Below are 15,204 nucleotides of genomic sequence, written 5' to 3'. Positions count from 1 at the left end.
AACTCTAAACCGTTTAACTGAACTATCACGTAGTTATCAAAGCGTGTATGTCCGATGTTCGCAACATCCACAGACGACGTTTTGGGTTCAGCACACTGAGCGGTGCATTAAGGACATAAGCTTTCTACTGTCCGCATAATCGCTACTGTCAACTTTCAACTATATTTTCTTTAGGAACATATCTAAAACAGTAGAACTAAAGCGCGAGCTACGACATAATTTGCAAGAATCTTTTGACTATGTTCAGGATAATTAAGTCCATCTTATGAACTCCCACTCAGATAGACATCCCTCTAGTCATCTAAGTGATTACATGATCCGAATCAACTAGGCCGTGTCCGATCATCACGTGAGACGGACTAGTCATCATAGGTGAACATCTTCATGTCGGTCGTATCCACTATACAACTCATACTCGACCTTTCGGTCTCTTGTGTTCCGAGGCCATGTCTATACATGCTAGGCTCGCCAAGTCAACCTAAGTGTTTCGCGTGTGTAAATCTGGCTTACACCCGTTGTATGTGAACGTTAGAATCTATCACACCCGATCATCACGTGGTGCTTCGAAACGACGAACTTTCACAGCGGTGCATAGTTAAGGGGAACACTTTCTTGAAATTTTAATGAGGGATCATCTTATTTACTACCGTTGTTCTAAGCAAATAAGATGCATAAACATGATAAACATCACATGCAATCAAAAAATGACATGATATGGCCAATATCATTTTGCTCCTTTTGATCTCCATCTTCGAGGCTCCATGATCATCATCGTCACCGGCATGACACCATGATCTCCATCATCATGATCTCCATCATCGAGTCTTCAGAAATACAGTAAAAAGATTAAAACCAATATCGTGGAATGAAAATGGCAATAATATACACGTATAGAGGAAGCTTCCAAACAGCAAAGCAACAATTCTTGCACACACAAAAATGTTACACCCCACATCGTTATAACAGTGTTCATTGTTTGTTTTCCCAGATAGTACATACCAAGGATAGTTTACCTTGAATTGAGTGGAACCTTGACCTTTTTTCCATCTTGTTGAGCACCCATAATGCTGGCATCAACTTCCACAGATCCATTATGAATTTCCAACATCTGTCGAATAAAACATAATCGCATGATTCATTTAAAGCTACTTTAAATTTAGATTTGTAATGGAAATGCAGTGGCAGGATGGTAGAAATTCAGTTCATTTTGGTTGCATTGATTTACGCAATAAACATCGCACAACTGCCATTCATGCAGCGGATACACCTGGGTTAATGTTGCTCCAGAATCATACAAACAATACTGATAAAACCGAGAGCAACCCAGCCAATGAACTAAAATCTTAAGCAACACCCTGCTGCAAAGACAAGTATAAGTATGCAGCTGCATAGGCGTTTCCACTTGGTCTAAGATTAACGAGTTCACCATTTACCAAAATGTCATTGCACCCTGCTCGTTCTAACACAATTAAAACTAGTATGATCACTGCTATCATTGCAATGCATATAACCTAGCAAACTAGGAGGGTAAAAGAGTACATAGGGGAAGTATCTACTTGCATTTCACATCTCCTGTTCAAGACAACAATCCAAAGCAAGGTGGACATTACTTAAAAGCTAGATATTATCACAGTTAGTTCAGTCAGGATACGACATTCTGTATGCAGCTCAACTCCAGTAGCCATCTGGATAGACCAATATTAAATGACAAATCAGTCATCGATTAGGACAACAATAATGTGTAGGACCCCCTCCATCCAGGGTAGATGTTTCTGGCATACAGTTCAGTATACACCTTTGACCACATTATCTCAAAAATTATTTGATAAAGAAATCCACCAACAAAGGCCAGTCTAAACAACTTTAGTGTATATTAGTTGTCAAATCCACAACAGTTTGACTGCATACATTTTAAAATGACATCTATTTTGGAACTAGGGAAGGGGAGCCTTGGCGCAGTGGTAAAGCTGCTGCCTTGTGACCATGAGGTCATGGGTTCAAGTCCTGGAAACAGCCTCTTACAGAAATGTAGGGAAAGGCTGCGTACTATAGACCCAAAGTGGTCGGACCCTTCCCTGGACCCTGCGCAAGCGGGAGCTACATGCACCAGGTTGCCCTTTTTATCTATTTTGGAACTAGGGTAGTAAACATGAAGGCTCAAGGAACCATTACCAAGTAACGACCAGAGTTTTAGGTGGCCTTTGGTGGCATCCTGTGATTTCCATCTGCAACTCTATGGTTTTTAAAATTTACTACATGTCATTGGTAGAGATCAGGGAGGTATGGACCTGGGGACTACAGCCGGACGGCTGCGACACTAGGGTGGATGGCAACAGCCGTATGTATCAGCTAAGTGTAGATAGCTATCACGCAGTTATGCATAGAGTAGATAGTTACCAATTAGAGATTGGGTTTGTTAGTATATAGCCAGCAACCAGGTCTGATATCTTCCCATCCAAACAATTAATGAGAAATCAATCTATTCCTTCCCAAATGTATCTCCCACCTATGATCTAATCGCTTCCCCAATCAGGCCGACTCCATTTGGACACTCTCCGGCGGTGTTTACCCCGTTGAGTACTGTGGTTCACAACATACATACTGCTGAATTCATTACAAGGCCTACACTGCTGCATGCATGATCTGGTGGAGGAGCCACAACAAAGATGGAGGTGGCAATAAAAATGTCTTATTTTGACTGGCAAAGGAACACAAACTGTGTGGCGTTTCGCATCAACCCCAACATAAGAGAAAGCAATACTAGAAAGCCAGGAACATGCTAGCTCGAAGAGTCATACGTTCACATGTTATCAATCAAGATTCAACAGAGAAAGCTGATAGATCAAACACTTGTGACTTATAAGTAATGCCAGTATCAAAAACTTCATAGCCTACCTCATCTAATAGACCTTCATACGTTAGCTGAGAGCACATTGGTGTCACCATATCCACCTGAATGAATAAAAGAAGATGCATTCCAGAAAAGCAGAAGACATCAATAGAAAATATATCACACATTCACACCTAAGATCACTATAATTTATAAAACTTTGATCACTTAAAAAACAGTGAAAAGGTTCATATATGCTGAGAAAAGCAAGAAATAATCACAAAGTGTGCAACAGAAAATTACCTCTCTGTCTAGCAAAATAACGGTGTCTATCTCTGGAATCCCCATCTAAAAGCACCATAAAGTTAAAATTAGGCAATCAGCTGAATTTAGAGAACTGAGTCATGAAAGGTTGAAATCAAATGGCATTACATTATCCATGCTGACTGGGTCTTCAAGTTGCATATGGTTCAGCAATTCTGCAGCTTTGGTTGATGCTACACCCTTGGCTCTAATATTGGGGATAACCCCGAAAGCAAACTGGAAAAGAAACCTTATACGCGTAAGAGCAACACTTTATGAATTTGATGGAAGCCAGTTTCCCGCATTGAAATAGGGTGGTAGGCTTTCTAGTAAACGAAAGATTGTGTCAAAAAACTTGTGAGATTGCAGATGCAGAGTTAGTAAGTAATATGCAAACGTCAAGTATAGTGGTCGATCGCAACTTAGTCTACCCATAACAATATTTCGGCCATAAACTAATGAATCACAAATGGAGTAATCATTATTTCAAGTACAGAACACTCCAAACACAGGAAGGGAAGACATACATACATACCTCTAACTTATGGATAGCTTTTGCAACATGCCAGACAGAACTTGTATATCCTTCAATAAGGCATTCCTGAAAATCACAAATGCTCCAATGAGGCCCATAAAATGTTAGAAAAACATGCTACACCAATTATGTAGCTGTACCTGCAAGGAATAGTCAAGCTCCAAAGAAAGGACATCCTCGTCCAAAGGAACTAGATACAAGGGATATTCTCCGATTGTCAACTTTTGATGAACTTTCTCTTCCTCCAGAATCTGTGCAGCTAAAAAAAAGAGAATTAAATTGAAGATGCCTTAGTGCAAAGAGAATTTATGGAGTGGATTCCTGGATTCATGTGTCCTAGGCTCCTAGCTCACAAAATTTTGAGAACAATAGCTAAGCATGTGTTTGGGCATCCGCGAGTTAAGGGGAAGAAAAACTTGCCAGGATAAGATTACTACTATAAAAAGGAAAATGTCTACCAATCATCAAAACAACAGGACAGTATAATTTTTTGGCACCTGAAAGTATGTAAATGGTATAATAATTGCATACAGGCTATGAATGATGTGTTTGCCAATTTGTAAACGTTTATTTATTCCTCAACAAATATTACAACTCGGAAAAAATCTATATTGAATTATGATTTACAATTGTTTGGCCATTAGCATTGCAGACACATGAAATTCAGGGGAGATTACGAAAGATAGGTTAGAATTTATTTATTTTATTATACATAAAAATAGTTAGCACTCCTGGATCCTCTTCTGGCTAGTCAAATTCGGTACTCCTTTATAAATACCAAACAATGGTGACGAAGTTCAAGAGAAATTGAAATATTTTATCGCTAGTTTAGACTAGAAGATCATAGCCAGCATTATGACTTAGTGTAAATGCAAGCTCAAGCTTCTTAATTTTAATTGTCAAAACAACACAGCCAATGGGTCACGAATTAAAGTAAAAGGGCATCAGCTTTATATAACAGTGAAGCAGCAGGCAAGCTGAAATCCTTGAGAAGCTCATTCAGATTGTAAAGAAATATTATATGAATAATCTGTAACATAAGTTCCATCCTACGGTAACTACGGTACATGTCACTGGTATGGATAAAACTGTATTTGGGAAGAAATAATGCAAAGATTTGTGGTGTTCAGATTGGAAAAACATTTCAGGCCTGGCAAGCATCATGAGCAATGAAAAGAACACGTGTTCAGTTAATACCTGTCATGTCAACATTTTAGTACATAAGGTCATATTCATTGGCATCATGTCTAATAAACCTATTGGGCTAAGAACTATAGGAATACACTCGGGAATACTCTGAAGGACTGATTCCGTCTTGCCAACTTCAAAAACCTAGTCAAACAAAGCTTAACTATAATTATGATATCTACTAGTGCAGATTTCACCCATACAAGATGGAATTCCATTCTTTCTGTGCAGTAGTAATGTATGAGATCAATAAATTCCACAGTACACACATGCCATCCATACAGGACAATGGTGATTGTGTTCGAGTCATCTCTTATTGTAATGAGGTCTATAATTATCGAATATCGCATGAGTCTCACAAACTATTCTACCATACTAGAATTATAAGTCCAAACAACATAATAGAACATGCATGTACATTAATGGAAATAATATATACAGAAACCAAAATACCTTCTCACAGGCAACTATACGGCGTGGTACAAAATAGAGGTGGTATTCCCTATGGAGCCCTTTGGATTCGTTATTCTTAATTTGATTAGCTACAAATTTCATGAAGTTCAACTGGGAGCGAACAAGATACACCACTTTGGGGCATTCCGTCCGCAGAGGGTCAGCCGAGAGGATCCGCAGCTCCGTGCCATATTCCTAATCAACATAAAAAAACAAGTCTGAGCTATCCAAGTTGAAACAAAGAAAGTAACTGCAACGTGGCTTTACTCTTCTGCTTATGTATGAAAGGTAGTTGAAGGAATATTCCCATGGCACATTCCCAAAGTCTAAATTATGTATTAAGATATTAGTTAGGGACATGAAACGTATCGCTTATTGGCAGCAAATCCAGAGTCTATCACCAAACCTTTAGCACCGAGGTCTGCAGGATCAGCAAGAGGGTGCCCGCAAGCTTCGGATCAATGACCAGACATTTCTTCCCCCTAATCTGATACACAAGGAATTCAAACTCTTCAATGTCAACAAAAGTACATAAGATTGCAATAGGGAGTGCAGGAGCAGAAACACACACTCTTGATTATGCTGAGAAGTTCCCAACACCTTCATATTTCAGGAATACATCAAAAAGATGTTCTTCTTAACACAAAGAAGCATGCATATGTGAGTAATTAGATAGCATGTCGAAAAACAGCGACAGTGGCAAAATATAGAGGAAAACTCCTAAAAGGGGGGGATGAAAAGTATTACACATGATGTTCGCAACTTATAGATGGCATCCATTCTGCTCAATGAAGTGAAGTAATTAACATCAAAACCATCCACTAATCCACTAACAGAACATCCCAATGCAGCTATAGTTCACACACAGAAGCAAACTACAGAACTAGAAAAGTTGGAACAAGTAATAACAGACCTAAGGTTTGGAATAGCATTGTTGCGTTCCAAAGGCCAAAAGCTTGAACTGCCCAGAAAATCTAAGAAAAAATTACAAAAAAAAAAAAACAGCATACTCATATGAGGCTAATGTTCATGCACATGGCATACACTTGACATGAATCCAAATTGCCTACAGAAAATTTGCTAGCATGGCACGAGCGATGTAAGGTTGATTCATTCACACACAGTGTCAACTATTCGTCATTCGCTCAGGTTGGTTGGTATGAGATGCAATTTTGTGGGACTCGCCCGCTGGGAGCACGGTGGGCAGCGCGGAAGCCACCATCCATCTCCTGCGGCGGTAAATCCATCGTCCCAGATCCATCCCCAAATAAATTGCAGCACGCATCAAACCCCGGGATCGTCCAAATCGGGGAGCTAACCAGAGGCGTGGGGCACGACACTTGAGAGAGGGAATCTCACCTGAGAGGGCCCTCGCCCCTCGATTCGGGCCGCTGCTGCCGGTCGTCGCCTTCGCGGGCGGCGGCGAGCTGGGGCCGTCAAGTCGACGGCGGCGAGGCGGGTCGGGGACGGGAACGCGCGGGAAGGGGGGAAGGAAGGGATGGGACGGGTGGTGGAGGTGCTGCAGGGGGGCGGAGAGCGGCCGGCGGGGGGAGGGCGGAGCGCCGGCGGGGGAGGAGGCTAGCGGGCGAGGAGAGCGAGCCTGGGCTGCGGAGGGAACGGAACTCCCACGGCAGGCAGCCTGTTTGCAGCCCACGAACGAAACTCCCACGTTTTTTTTCTCGGGATCTCGAAATTCCCAGGCTCACGGGCCATGGCCCAATCGCTGCCAGCTAGCTACAGCTCTCTCTGTCATTGCTCGCTCGTGCTTTTTTTCCTTGCTTGTCTCGCCACAGTATTCTCGGTTTCTAGGCTTGCAAGTACGTTTTTTTTCCAGAAAAACAGGCTACGGTTTTATTTTATTGATTTAAAGAAGTTCGCATATTTGGAAAATGTTTGGGAAATTTTAAAAAATATGAATTTAAAATAGTTTGTGAGTTGAAAAATGTTCACAAAATTTAAAAGAAAAGTATGTATTCATGAATTCAGAAAATATTTGCATCTTTGAAAAAATATTCACGGATTTAAAAAAAAGTTCACAGATTTGAAAAAAGTCTGCGCGCTTCAAAAAGTTTACATATTTTGAACATTCAAGAGTTGTCAAAGGACTTGTGAATGTGTAGAATCGAACATGCACATGAATGGCAACCGTACACATGTACATGCATACAAGTTCAGATTGTGCATCTTTACTTGAATTTTCCACTAAATGGTAACATGTCTATGTGCAGAATTCTGAATTGGATATCAACCGATTGTTCTTTCATGACAAAAGGGAAATATTGACCGGGTTCAAAACAATGCAATGATAAAAGAGGAAGAAGGGAAGAGAAAGACAGATTGTTGAGACATACACAGGATCGATGAGTAAGGCAGCTCGTCCCCTCTGGCGATCGCTTCTTTCAAGAATTATACTTCTTTTCCTTCGTTGTCTCGCGCCCTTTTTCTCGTTCTCGCATGGTTTGTCCTCTCGACGTGAGTTGGATTTGGCTGCAGAGTGCACGGCTTTTAGACAGCCCGTTCCATTTGCTTGGTTCCACTTGCTTCTGTTGGATGCATAAGGGGTGGTGCTACGCATCTACTTCCTTTGTCCCATAATATAATACAAGATGTTATTACAATCAATATGCGAGTATATCAGTTGTAATACTTTTTTATATTTGGGAGCGGAGAGAGTTCGGTGTTTCTATATGATCCTGTTCCGGCGAAGGAAGGTTGATGGCGTGTGTGCATGCGTCGTTCTGGACGGTCAGAACACAGGATAGGAACCCGTGTAGGAGTTCTGTTGGGGCAATTTCATACTTTCCTAGTCTCTAACGGAGTTTGTGTGTGGTTCTATTTCAAATTCCGTGAAAATTTTGATTAGGGTCCATATCTGCAAGGGGAACGAATTTGAACCAAAACTTCGAAGTTTTTAAAACCCATGTACTTGACCAGCTTAATTAAGACCGTTCAAAACTTTCATAAGACAAGACTTTGGAATGTCAGTGATATAACTTTTTTTTCCGCTAGCAAGATACTATTATAATGCATTAGTTGATTAAAACTGTACCACATCTGCAAAAAGGAAAAAATAATTATACACAAGTACACGAAACAAAGTTTAACTCCGGGATACATGCGAGCATACTGGCTAATTACTCAAAGTACAAGTTAACTGTAGAAAAAAATCTTAAGTAGGTAGGACTAGTACTTTTCTCTGACAGTAACTAAGTGCATATCTCATTCGTCTTCCTGTCATACTCCAACCACCGGCACTTACATATTTTAAGTCTCTCAGCCACTTCACTCATGGTGGGTCTGTCGTTCACATCGTCCTTGAGACACTGCACCGCGATCTTGCCCACCTCCTCGAGGCACTCCTCGTTCTCCTTCGCACCAGATGCAACCTTCGGATCAAACATCTCCCTCGCCGCCCCGCCCATGGAAGCCTTGACATAATCCAGTGGCAGGCTCTGGTTCCCGTCATACCTTGCTTTTTTCCTGGTCACGAGCTCCAGCAGTACGATGCCAAAGCTGTACACGTCGCTTTTCTCGGTGAGCAGCCCGGTCTTCATGTACACGGGGTCGATGTAGCTGCTGTCCCCGACCACCCAGTTGGTATGGTCCTTGTCGATGGACATGAGCCTCGACGTCCCGAAGTCTGACACCTTGGGCACGAACCCGTCATCCAGGAGGATGTTGCCCGACTTCACGTCTCCATGGAGGATGGTCCTCTGGCTCGCCTCCGAGTGCATGTATCCGAGGGCAACCGCTGAGTAGATGGCAATATCCAGGCGTTTTTCCAACGGGAGAGGTTTCTTATTATCGCCGTGGAGTACGTCATGGAGGCTCCCCCTGGGCACAAACTCGTAGACCAGCATGGGCACCTCCGTCTCCAGGCAACATCCTAGCAACTGGACCAGGTTCCGGTGGCTGATATTGGACTGGATCGTGATCTCATTCGCGAAGGACTCCTTCTTCCAGTCCTGGTTGTTGGGGATCGAGCATTTCACGGCGACCCGTGCACTGTCTCCAGCGCTGATGGTTCCCTTGTAGACCTTGCCGAAGGCGCCTTGGCCGATGATGTCGCAGTAGTTATGTGTGATGTGGTCTAGCTTCTCCTTTGTGAAGATCTCGATCTTGAGACTTTTGAGTAACTCTCCACCGTTCTTATTGAACCGGTCCCTCAACTTTCTTTTCTCACGTTCCATGTGTAAGAATATTAGTAGCACAGCGAGTAATGCAATGGCACCGATTGTTCCTGCAGGAGGACATGTGTCACGTGAACTTCCATGTTTTTTTTACCTAGTGATGATATGTACCGTAACATTTTGCCATTTCTTGAATGATCGAGAAACAATTATGTCTAAGTCATATTTAACAACAAGCGGGGGCTAAACATGAGATTCACAGAAGTACAAAGAGATAAGAAGATGTTGATTGGATGGCTACACGACCGTCGATTGAGCCATAGACATCAATGTACTATTTATTAAATATTGAAATTCAGTGGAATAGGAATACATTTGTATGGTGAAAAAATATAGTACCGTATGTTAATAGATTTCAAAACATAATTATTAGTTTCCAAACTCCACTGAGCTCTTTAATATTTTTTTCTTCTGACAGTACATTTAATAGTTTCTAAACAAATCCAAAACTAACATGGAAATATGTTTGCTAGATTTCATGGGAAAATGTTTTCGAAGGTGCCCTGCACAGCAACGACAAATATGTATGCATGATGACCTAAAATTAGCAAACAATGACATCATTACTTACATTATGTACCATCATGTACATTTTATTTTTCAACGCAGCTCACAAATAAACCATTTTAATTTCTCACGTCTATACCATAGGATTTGTTTATTTTTCTTAAAAATAATGAGAGCATTACCTATTACTGCCACTGCAGCCGTGGACACGATGGGTTCACAACCCTTGTAACTTTTACCATCACCTCTTCGTCCGAAATTGCATTTACACTCATAACCACCTTCTCTATCATGGCATGTCCCGCCGTGACAAGGATACATGTTCTTGTACATTGTTGACTTTGGGGATCTCCGCAGCTCGCACTCATTAATATCTGAAGATGTATGAAGAATAATGCATATGATCAGTTTGGTGAATACAAAAACAATGACAAAGCTCACCGATATTTATTCTTAAGTTTTCTATTCTTAAAACTATGATTGAGCATTAAAAAAATCCTGAGATGTCAAATCATACACATTACATTTTCATACTGGTAACATGCAATACAATCTAAATATTGCAAATTACTCACTTTTGCAAGGAATGCACAATATTAATGGTAGCATCTGGAAAAATGAAGTTCCTTTAAATAAATTATTATAAAAAAATGCAATGAAGTAACAAACTTGTGCATCCATCTTTTATGTATGGATTGCCGGTGTATCCCTTGGAGCATCTGCAGAAATAGCCATGTTCTCCATTACTGGCATTTACACAGTAGCTCTGGGTGCTAGCACAAGCGCCATGGGAAAGATTCTCATTGTTATCCCCTTTTGGCGCCGATGGGCATGTTCCATTCCTAATTGCCCAGTCAAGAACAACTGGAATGACTCTGTCGCCTCCAAGTCTATTGAGGAATGTCATATTCCCAGTTAGGTCACTTTTTGTGAAATTGTACCTATTCAACAAATTCAGCCGTTAGTATAGGTAAAGATTTTTCAACTTGCAATGTATATATGTAAATATATATGTCTAGACTAACAACACGACAATCCGTACAAAATGTGTAACATCTATAAAATGATGGGTGAGACTAGAAAGCGATAATACATTTAACCATACTATGCGATGTCACCCATCCGCTTTCACACATGCACACAAGCATGACATCACTAAGACTCTTCTATCTCTTTAACTGACAAACTTATTCAGGATCTGCTTTCACCATTGGTTCGTTGCCACAAGATCTTCCAAAGTAGATCCCATGGTTACATGTTTCTATGTTTTTTCTTCTGTTTAGTAATTACCAAGTTATAGTAACCTCATTACTAAGTTATAGGAAGGTCATAGTAACTTGGTTAGTAGTTTACGGAATGTTACTCTCCACCCATGTAAAACATGTATGATAATACTTTTATGGTGAAATATCATCTCTTAATCCTTGATAACACTTCAATACTCACTCTTTAGGGCTTGCATAAATATTTTACATACTTTTTCGCAGGAGAGTTTGAAACAACAAAAGAAGGTCCTGCTCTTTTAAACATATTCTCACGATTATCTATTGGGCACTAATAGGCGCCGGCGCACCGGCCCAAATTTGGGCCGGTCGCACGGCAGCCACACGATGCGTGCATCCCGCGCCTCACGATTCAGCGCCCCCTCCCCCCTTGCCCCGCGTCGTTGGGAGAGAGAGAGAGAGGCTGCGGCGAGCGCCCGCGACCCTCGTCGTAATCCCCTCGCTAAGATTGAAGCACCACACGCGCTTGCGTTGGCCTCCCGCGCTCACGTTGACCCTCGTCGTAATCCCCTCGCCAGAGATTGTCGCCAGATGTAGCACGCGATCTCAGCAAAAAAACGAAGTCTTAGCAAAAAGCAGCGATGGTTGCAACAAAAAAACATAGTCGCCGCCGTCGAGCCTGCTGCTCCACCATGAAAAAAGGATGTAGCAAAAATCCTCGAAGGATGTAGCAAAAACTGCAATGGTTGCAGCAAGAAAGTCGCCGCCGTCATGAGAGTCAGCTCGGCCGTGGATGAATGTAGCAAAAAATTAAAACGGTTGTAGCAAAGCAAATCACCTGTTGCTGGAAAAACATATACTGGTTGCAACAAAAAAGAAGAAGCAAAAGAGCATCATGGTCACCATGGTCACCAACTCACCATGGGCGCCGTCAATGAAGAAGCCAGTTCCAGCAATTCTGGACGCCGGTTCCAGCAATCTCTGCGGCTGGTTGCAGCAAAATGATACGCTCATGACATCGATTCCAGCAAATCGAGAAGCCGATTCCAGCAAATCTCGACGCTGGTTCCAACATTAACACAACACACCCCGTTGTAGCTTCTGCGCGTTGGTCGTGGCTTTTTCGCCGGCCGGTTGCAGCTTTTCCATGGCCCGTTTGTAGCACGGGTTGTTGCCACCATTGTAGCACGCACAACCGGTAATCCTGCCGGTCGGTGCTTCCGCTCCGGCCAACAACGACGACGGTACATCCCAGCTTGCAGCTCTTTTACTCCATTCACCGCAGCGATGGCCGCTATCGAGCCGGTGGCCGCATGGTGCGTGGAGGGAGGGGGCAGGGAGGAGCAGAGGTGTTGTAGCGCAGGGCGAGGGAGAGGATTGATCTGGTAGATGAAAAGACACTCTTTCTTTGTACCAAGAAAAAGCCACTCTTCATGTAAGGAAAGTCAAAGGAATTTGAACCTGGTGGTTCACTCTTCTGCCATGTTTCAACATGTATCCAAGAAAGAGCCACTCTTCATGTAATATAAGGTAAGTCAAAGGAATTTGAACCTGGCGGCTCACTCTTCTGCCATGTTCCAACAAAGAAACATATATGTATCCCATGATTAGTATCATTATACTATGTTTCTGTCCTTTGGCATACACTAGCAAAAGGGCCCGTGCGTTGCAACAGGATAATAAAATTGTAGTCTTTAAATCAAGTTCCAAATATTCACACTCCATGTCTATACACGTATTTGAATATTTGTGCACCAACCGGCACGCATGTGGGCGTAAGGCACGTGCATTCTAACATGCTCACAATGGATCGATATGTTCGACTTGATCCTTGATTTGTGTTTTTTTAATACATCCTCAATGCGTGTTGTCAAACATGATATCGTTTCGGGTACATGGCGTGTATAAGGAGGAGTTCACCACCACTGAAGGAGTAGTTGGTTAGATGAATATCTTGTAATCTTTATCTTCTTATCTCTAGCCTTTCTTCCTTTCCAAGATGTAAATCTCCTAACAACTTTGTACGGGTGATTGGGCTCGCAACCCCTCTATATAACACGCAACACGTCTACCAGGATCGGTAAGACGTTTACCGCAAGTCGCACATGGTATCAGAGCCTTCTTCTTCCACTAAACCCTAGCCTACCCATCTCCATCAAGTGCGCAGCCATGTCTTCCTCCTCCGCCTCCTTCCAGTCATCGCTCAGCGGTGGAGTCCCGGAGAAGCTCTCCCGCACCAACTATGTCTTGTGGCGGACCCAGATCACGCCGCAACTGCGGGCGCCGGCGTCTTCCACTATGTCGACGGCACGACGACTGAGCCGGACAAAGTCCTCATCAGTAAGGACGCCGCCGGCAAGGAGACGACTGGGCCAAATCCCCTTCATCCACTTTGGGTGAGGGAGGATCAGTAGGTCCTCGGATACCTGCTCCAAAACCTCTCCAAGGAGGTGCTCGTCACGGTGACCACGATCACCATGGCGCGCGAACTGTGGGTGGCACTGGCGAGCATGTTCTCGTCGCAGTCACTTAGCCGCGTCAACAACATCCGTACAACGCTGATCAATGCGCAGAAGGGAAATCAATCGGTGGCCTCCTTCTTCGCCAACATGAGAGGTCTCGCCGATGAACTCGCCGCGGCGGGCAAACCCATCCAGGACGACGAGCTCATGTCCTACATCATCCACGGGCTAGACCAAGATTACCAGCCCCTTGTCTCCGCACTGGATGCTCGCGTCACCCCGGTAACTCTTGATGAACTTTTCGCTATGCTCAGTAACTTTGATCAACGCATGGCGCAGTACCAAGACTCCGGTGGTGGCTTCAAATCATCGGCCAACTCTGCGTTCAGAGGCCGTGGCGGTGGCTCTCGCTCGCGCTCATCTCCCCGTGGCAAGGGGAGGTTCGGCTCCGGTGGTGGTGGCTACTCCAACAACTCGCGTGGCGGCGGCCGCTCGGGAAACTCCAAAGGGCGCCGCGGTGGTGGCAATGGCAGCTCCAACAGATCACGCCCGGAATTGCCTCGCTGCCAAATCTGTGGCAAGCCTGGACATAGCGCGAAGGACTGTTGGTACCACTACGAAGAGGATGATGGTGACTCCTCGCGAGATGAAGAAAAAATTGCTGCTGCGGCCGATGGCTCCTATGGAGTTGACACAAACTGGTATGTGGACAGTGGCGCCACCAACCACATCACCAATGAGCTAGAGAAAGTCACCATGAAAGAAAAATATCGTGGCAAGGACCAAATTCACACGGCTAGTGGCGAAGGTATGGGCATACGTCACATTGGTCATTCAATTTTTAATACCCCTAGTCGTAAAATTCATCTTAAAAGAATCTTGCATGTTCCTAGTGCTCATAAAAATCTTCTCTCCGTTCATAGAATAGCCATTGACAATCATGTTTTTCTCGAGTTTCATCCTTATTTCTTTTTGATCAAGGATCAGGCCACGAAGAAAGTTCTCTATCGAGGTAGATGCGTTCGAGGGCTCTACCCGTTGATTCCGGAGTTTAGAAGATTCAATAAACAAGCTTGTGGTGCTATCAAGCTTTCGTCCACACGATGGCACGATCGTTTAGGACATGCCTCTTTTTCTTTAGTTGAAAAACTACTTAGGAAAAATAAGCTCCCGTTTGTTGGTGAGCGAAACATTGAAACTATTTGTGATTCATGTCAGTGTGCTAAAAGTCATCAATTACCATACCCTATATCTACTAGTGTCTCCACCAAACCTTTGCAAATTGATCTTTTCTGATGTGTGAGGGCCTGCACCCTCTTCTGTTGGCAGACACACGTATTATGTGAGTTTCATCGATGACTATAGCAAATTTTCATGGATCTATCTCCTTAAGAAAAGATCGGATGTGTTTCAAGTTTTTCAAAACTTTCAAGCACTTGTTGAAAGAAAGTTTGATAGTAAGATTATTACTGTCCAATCCGATTGGGGAGGGGAATACGAGAAACTTAATTCC

The 15,204-nt window shown here is 43.1% G+C and overlaps 2 protein-coding genes across 2 annotated transcripts; both read right to left on the bottom strand.

Annotated features, from left to right (window-relative positions):
• Positions 1-717: 717 nt before the first annotated feature.
• On the bottom strand, positions 718-7,062 carry LOC123038940 (vacuolar protein-sorting-associated protein 33 homolog). The gene is made up of 11 exons (XM_044462311.1): positions 7,048-7,062; positions 6,669-6,887; positions 5,716-5,796; positions 5,310-5,504; positions 3,809-3,919; positions 3,669-3,734; positions 3,263-3,370; positions 3,134-3,178; positions 2,896-2,952; positions 1,014-1,108; positions 718-824 (listed from the first exon to the last, which is right to left on the bottom strand). Exons 1-11 carry the CDS (start codon positions 7,060-7,062, stop codon positions 725-727), a joined length of 1,092 nt encoding a protein of 363 aa, XP_044318246.1. The 3' UTR covers positions 718-724.
• Positions 7,063-8,318: 1,256 nt separating this feature from the next.
• On the bottom strand, positions 8,319-10,941 carry LOC123040381 (wall-associated receptor kinase 1-like). Its single transcript, XM_044463244.1, has 3 exons — positions 10,676-10,941; positions 10,189-10,380; positions 8,319-9,549 (listed from the first exon to the last, which is right to left on the bottom strand). The coding sequence occupies exons 1-3, from the start codon at positions 10,911-10,913 to the stop codon at positions 8,516-8,518; spliced, it is 1,464 nt and encodes a 487-aa protein (XP_044319179.1). The 5' UTR covers positions 10,914-10,941; the 3' UTR covers positions 8,319-8,515.
• Between the last annotated feature and the right edge of the window lie 4,263 nt (positions 10,942-15,204).

Source organism: Triticum aestivum, chromosome 2B, assembly GCF_018294505.1.
Source record: "Triticum aestivum cultivar Chinese Spring chromosome 2B, IWGSC CS RefSeq v2.1, whole genome shotgun sequence".
In the NCBI taxonomy this organism is placed as follows: Eukaryota; Viridiplantae; Streptophyta; class Magnoliopsida; order Poales; family Poaceae; genus Triticum; species Triticum aestivum.
The sequence above is the reverse complement of the archived record's forward strand: the minus strand, read 5'-3'. Positions and strand labels throughout refer to the sequence as shown.

What these genes read in the sequence shown, in the direction of transcription:
- LOC123038940 (XM_044462311.1), bottom strand. An exon ending in AGGGGCGAGGGCCCTCTCAG is followed by an intron (nt 5,797 to 6,668) that starts GTGAGATTCCCT and finishes CTTGTGTATCAG; the next exon opens with ATTAGGGGGAAGAAATGTCT. An exon ending in AAGCTATCCATAAGTTAGAG is followed by an intron (nt 3,371 to 3,668) that starts GTATGTATGTAT and finishes TTTCTTTTCCAG; the next exon opens with TTTGCTTTCGGGGTTATCCC.
- LOC123040381 (XM_044463244.1), bottom strand. Translation starts at nt 10,913, where the DNA reads ATGACATTCCTCAATAGACTTGGAGGCGACAGAGTCATTCCAGTTGTT. An exon ending in CATAAAAGATGGATGCACAA is followed by an intron (nt 10,381 to 10,675) that starts GTTTGTTACTTC and finishes ATACATCTTCAG; the next exon opens with ATATTAATGAGTGCGAGCTG. An exon ending in GGCTGCAGTGGCAGTAATAG is followed by an intron (nt 9,550 to 10,188) that starts GTAATGCTCTCA and finishes GTCCTCCTGCAG; the next exon opens with GAACAATCGGTGCCATTGCA.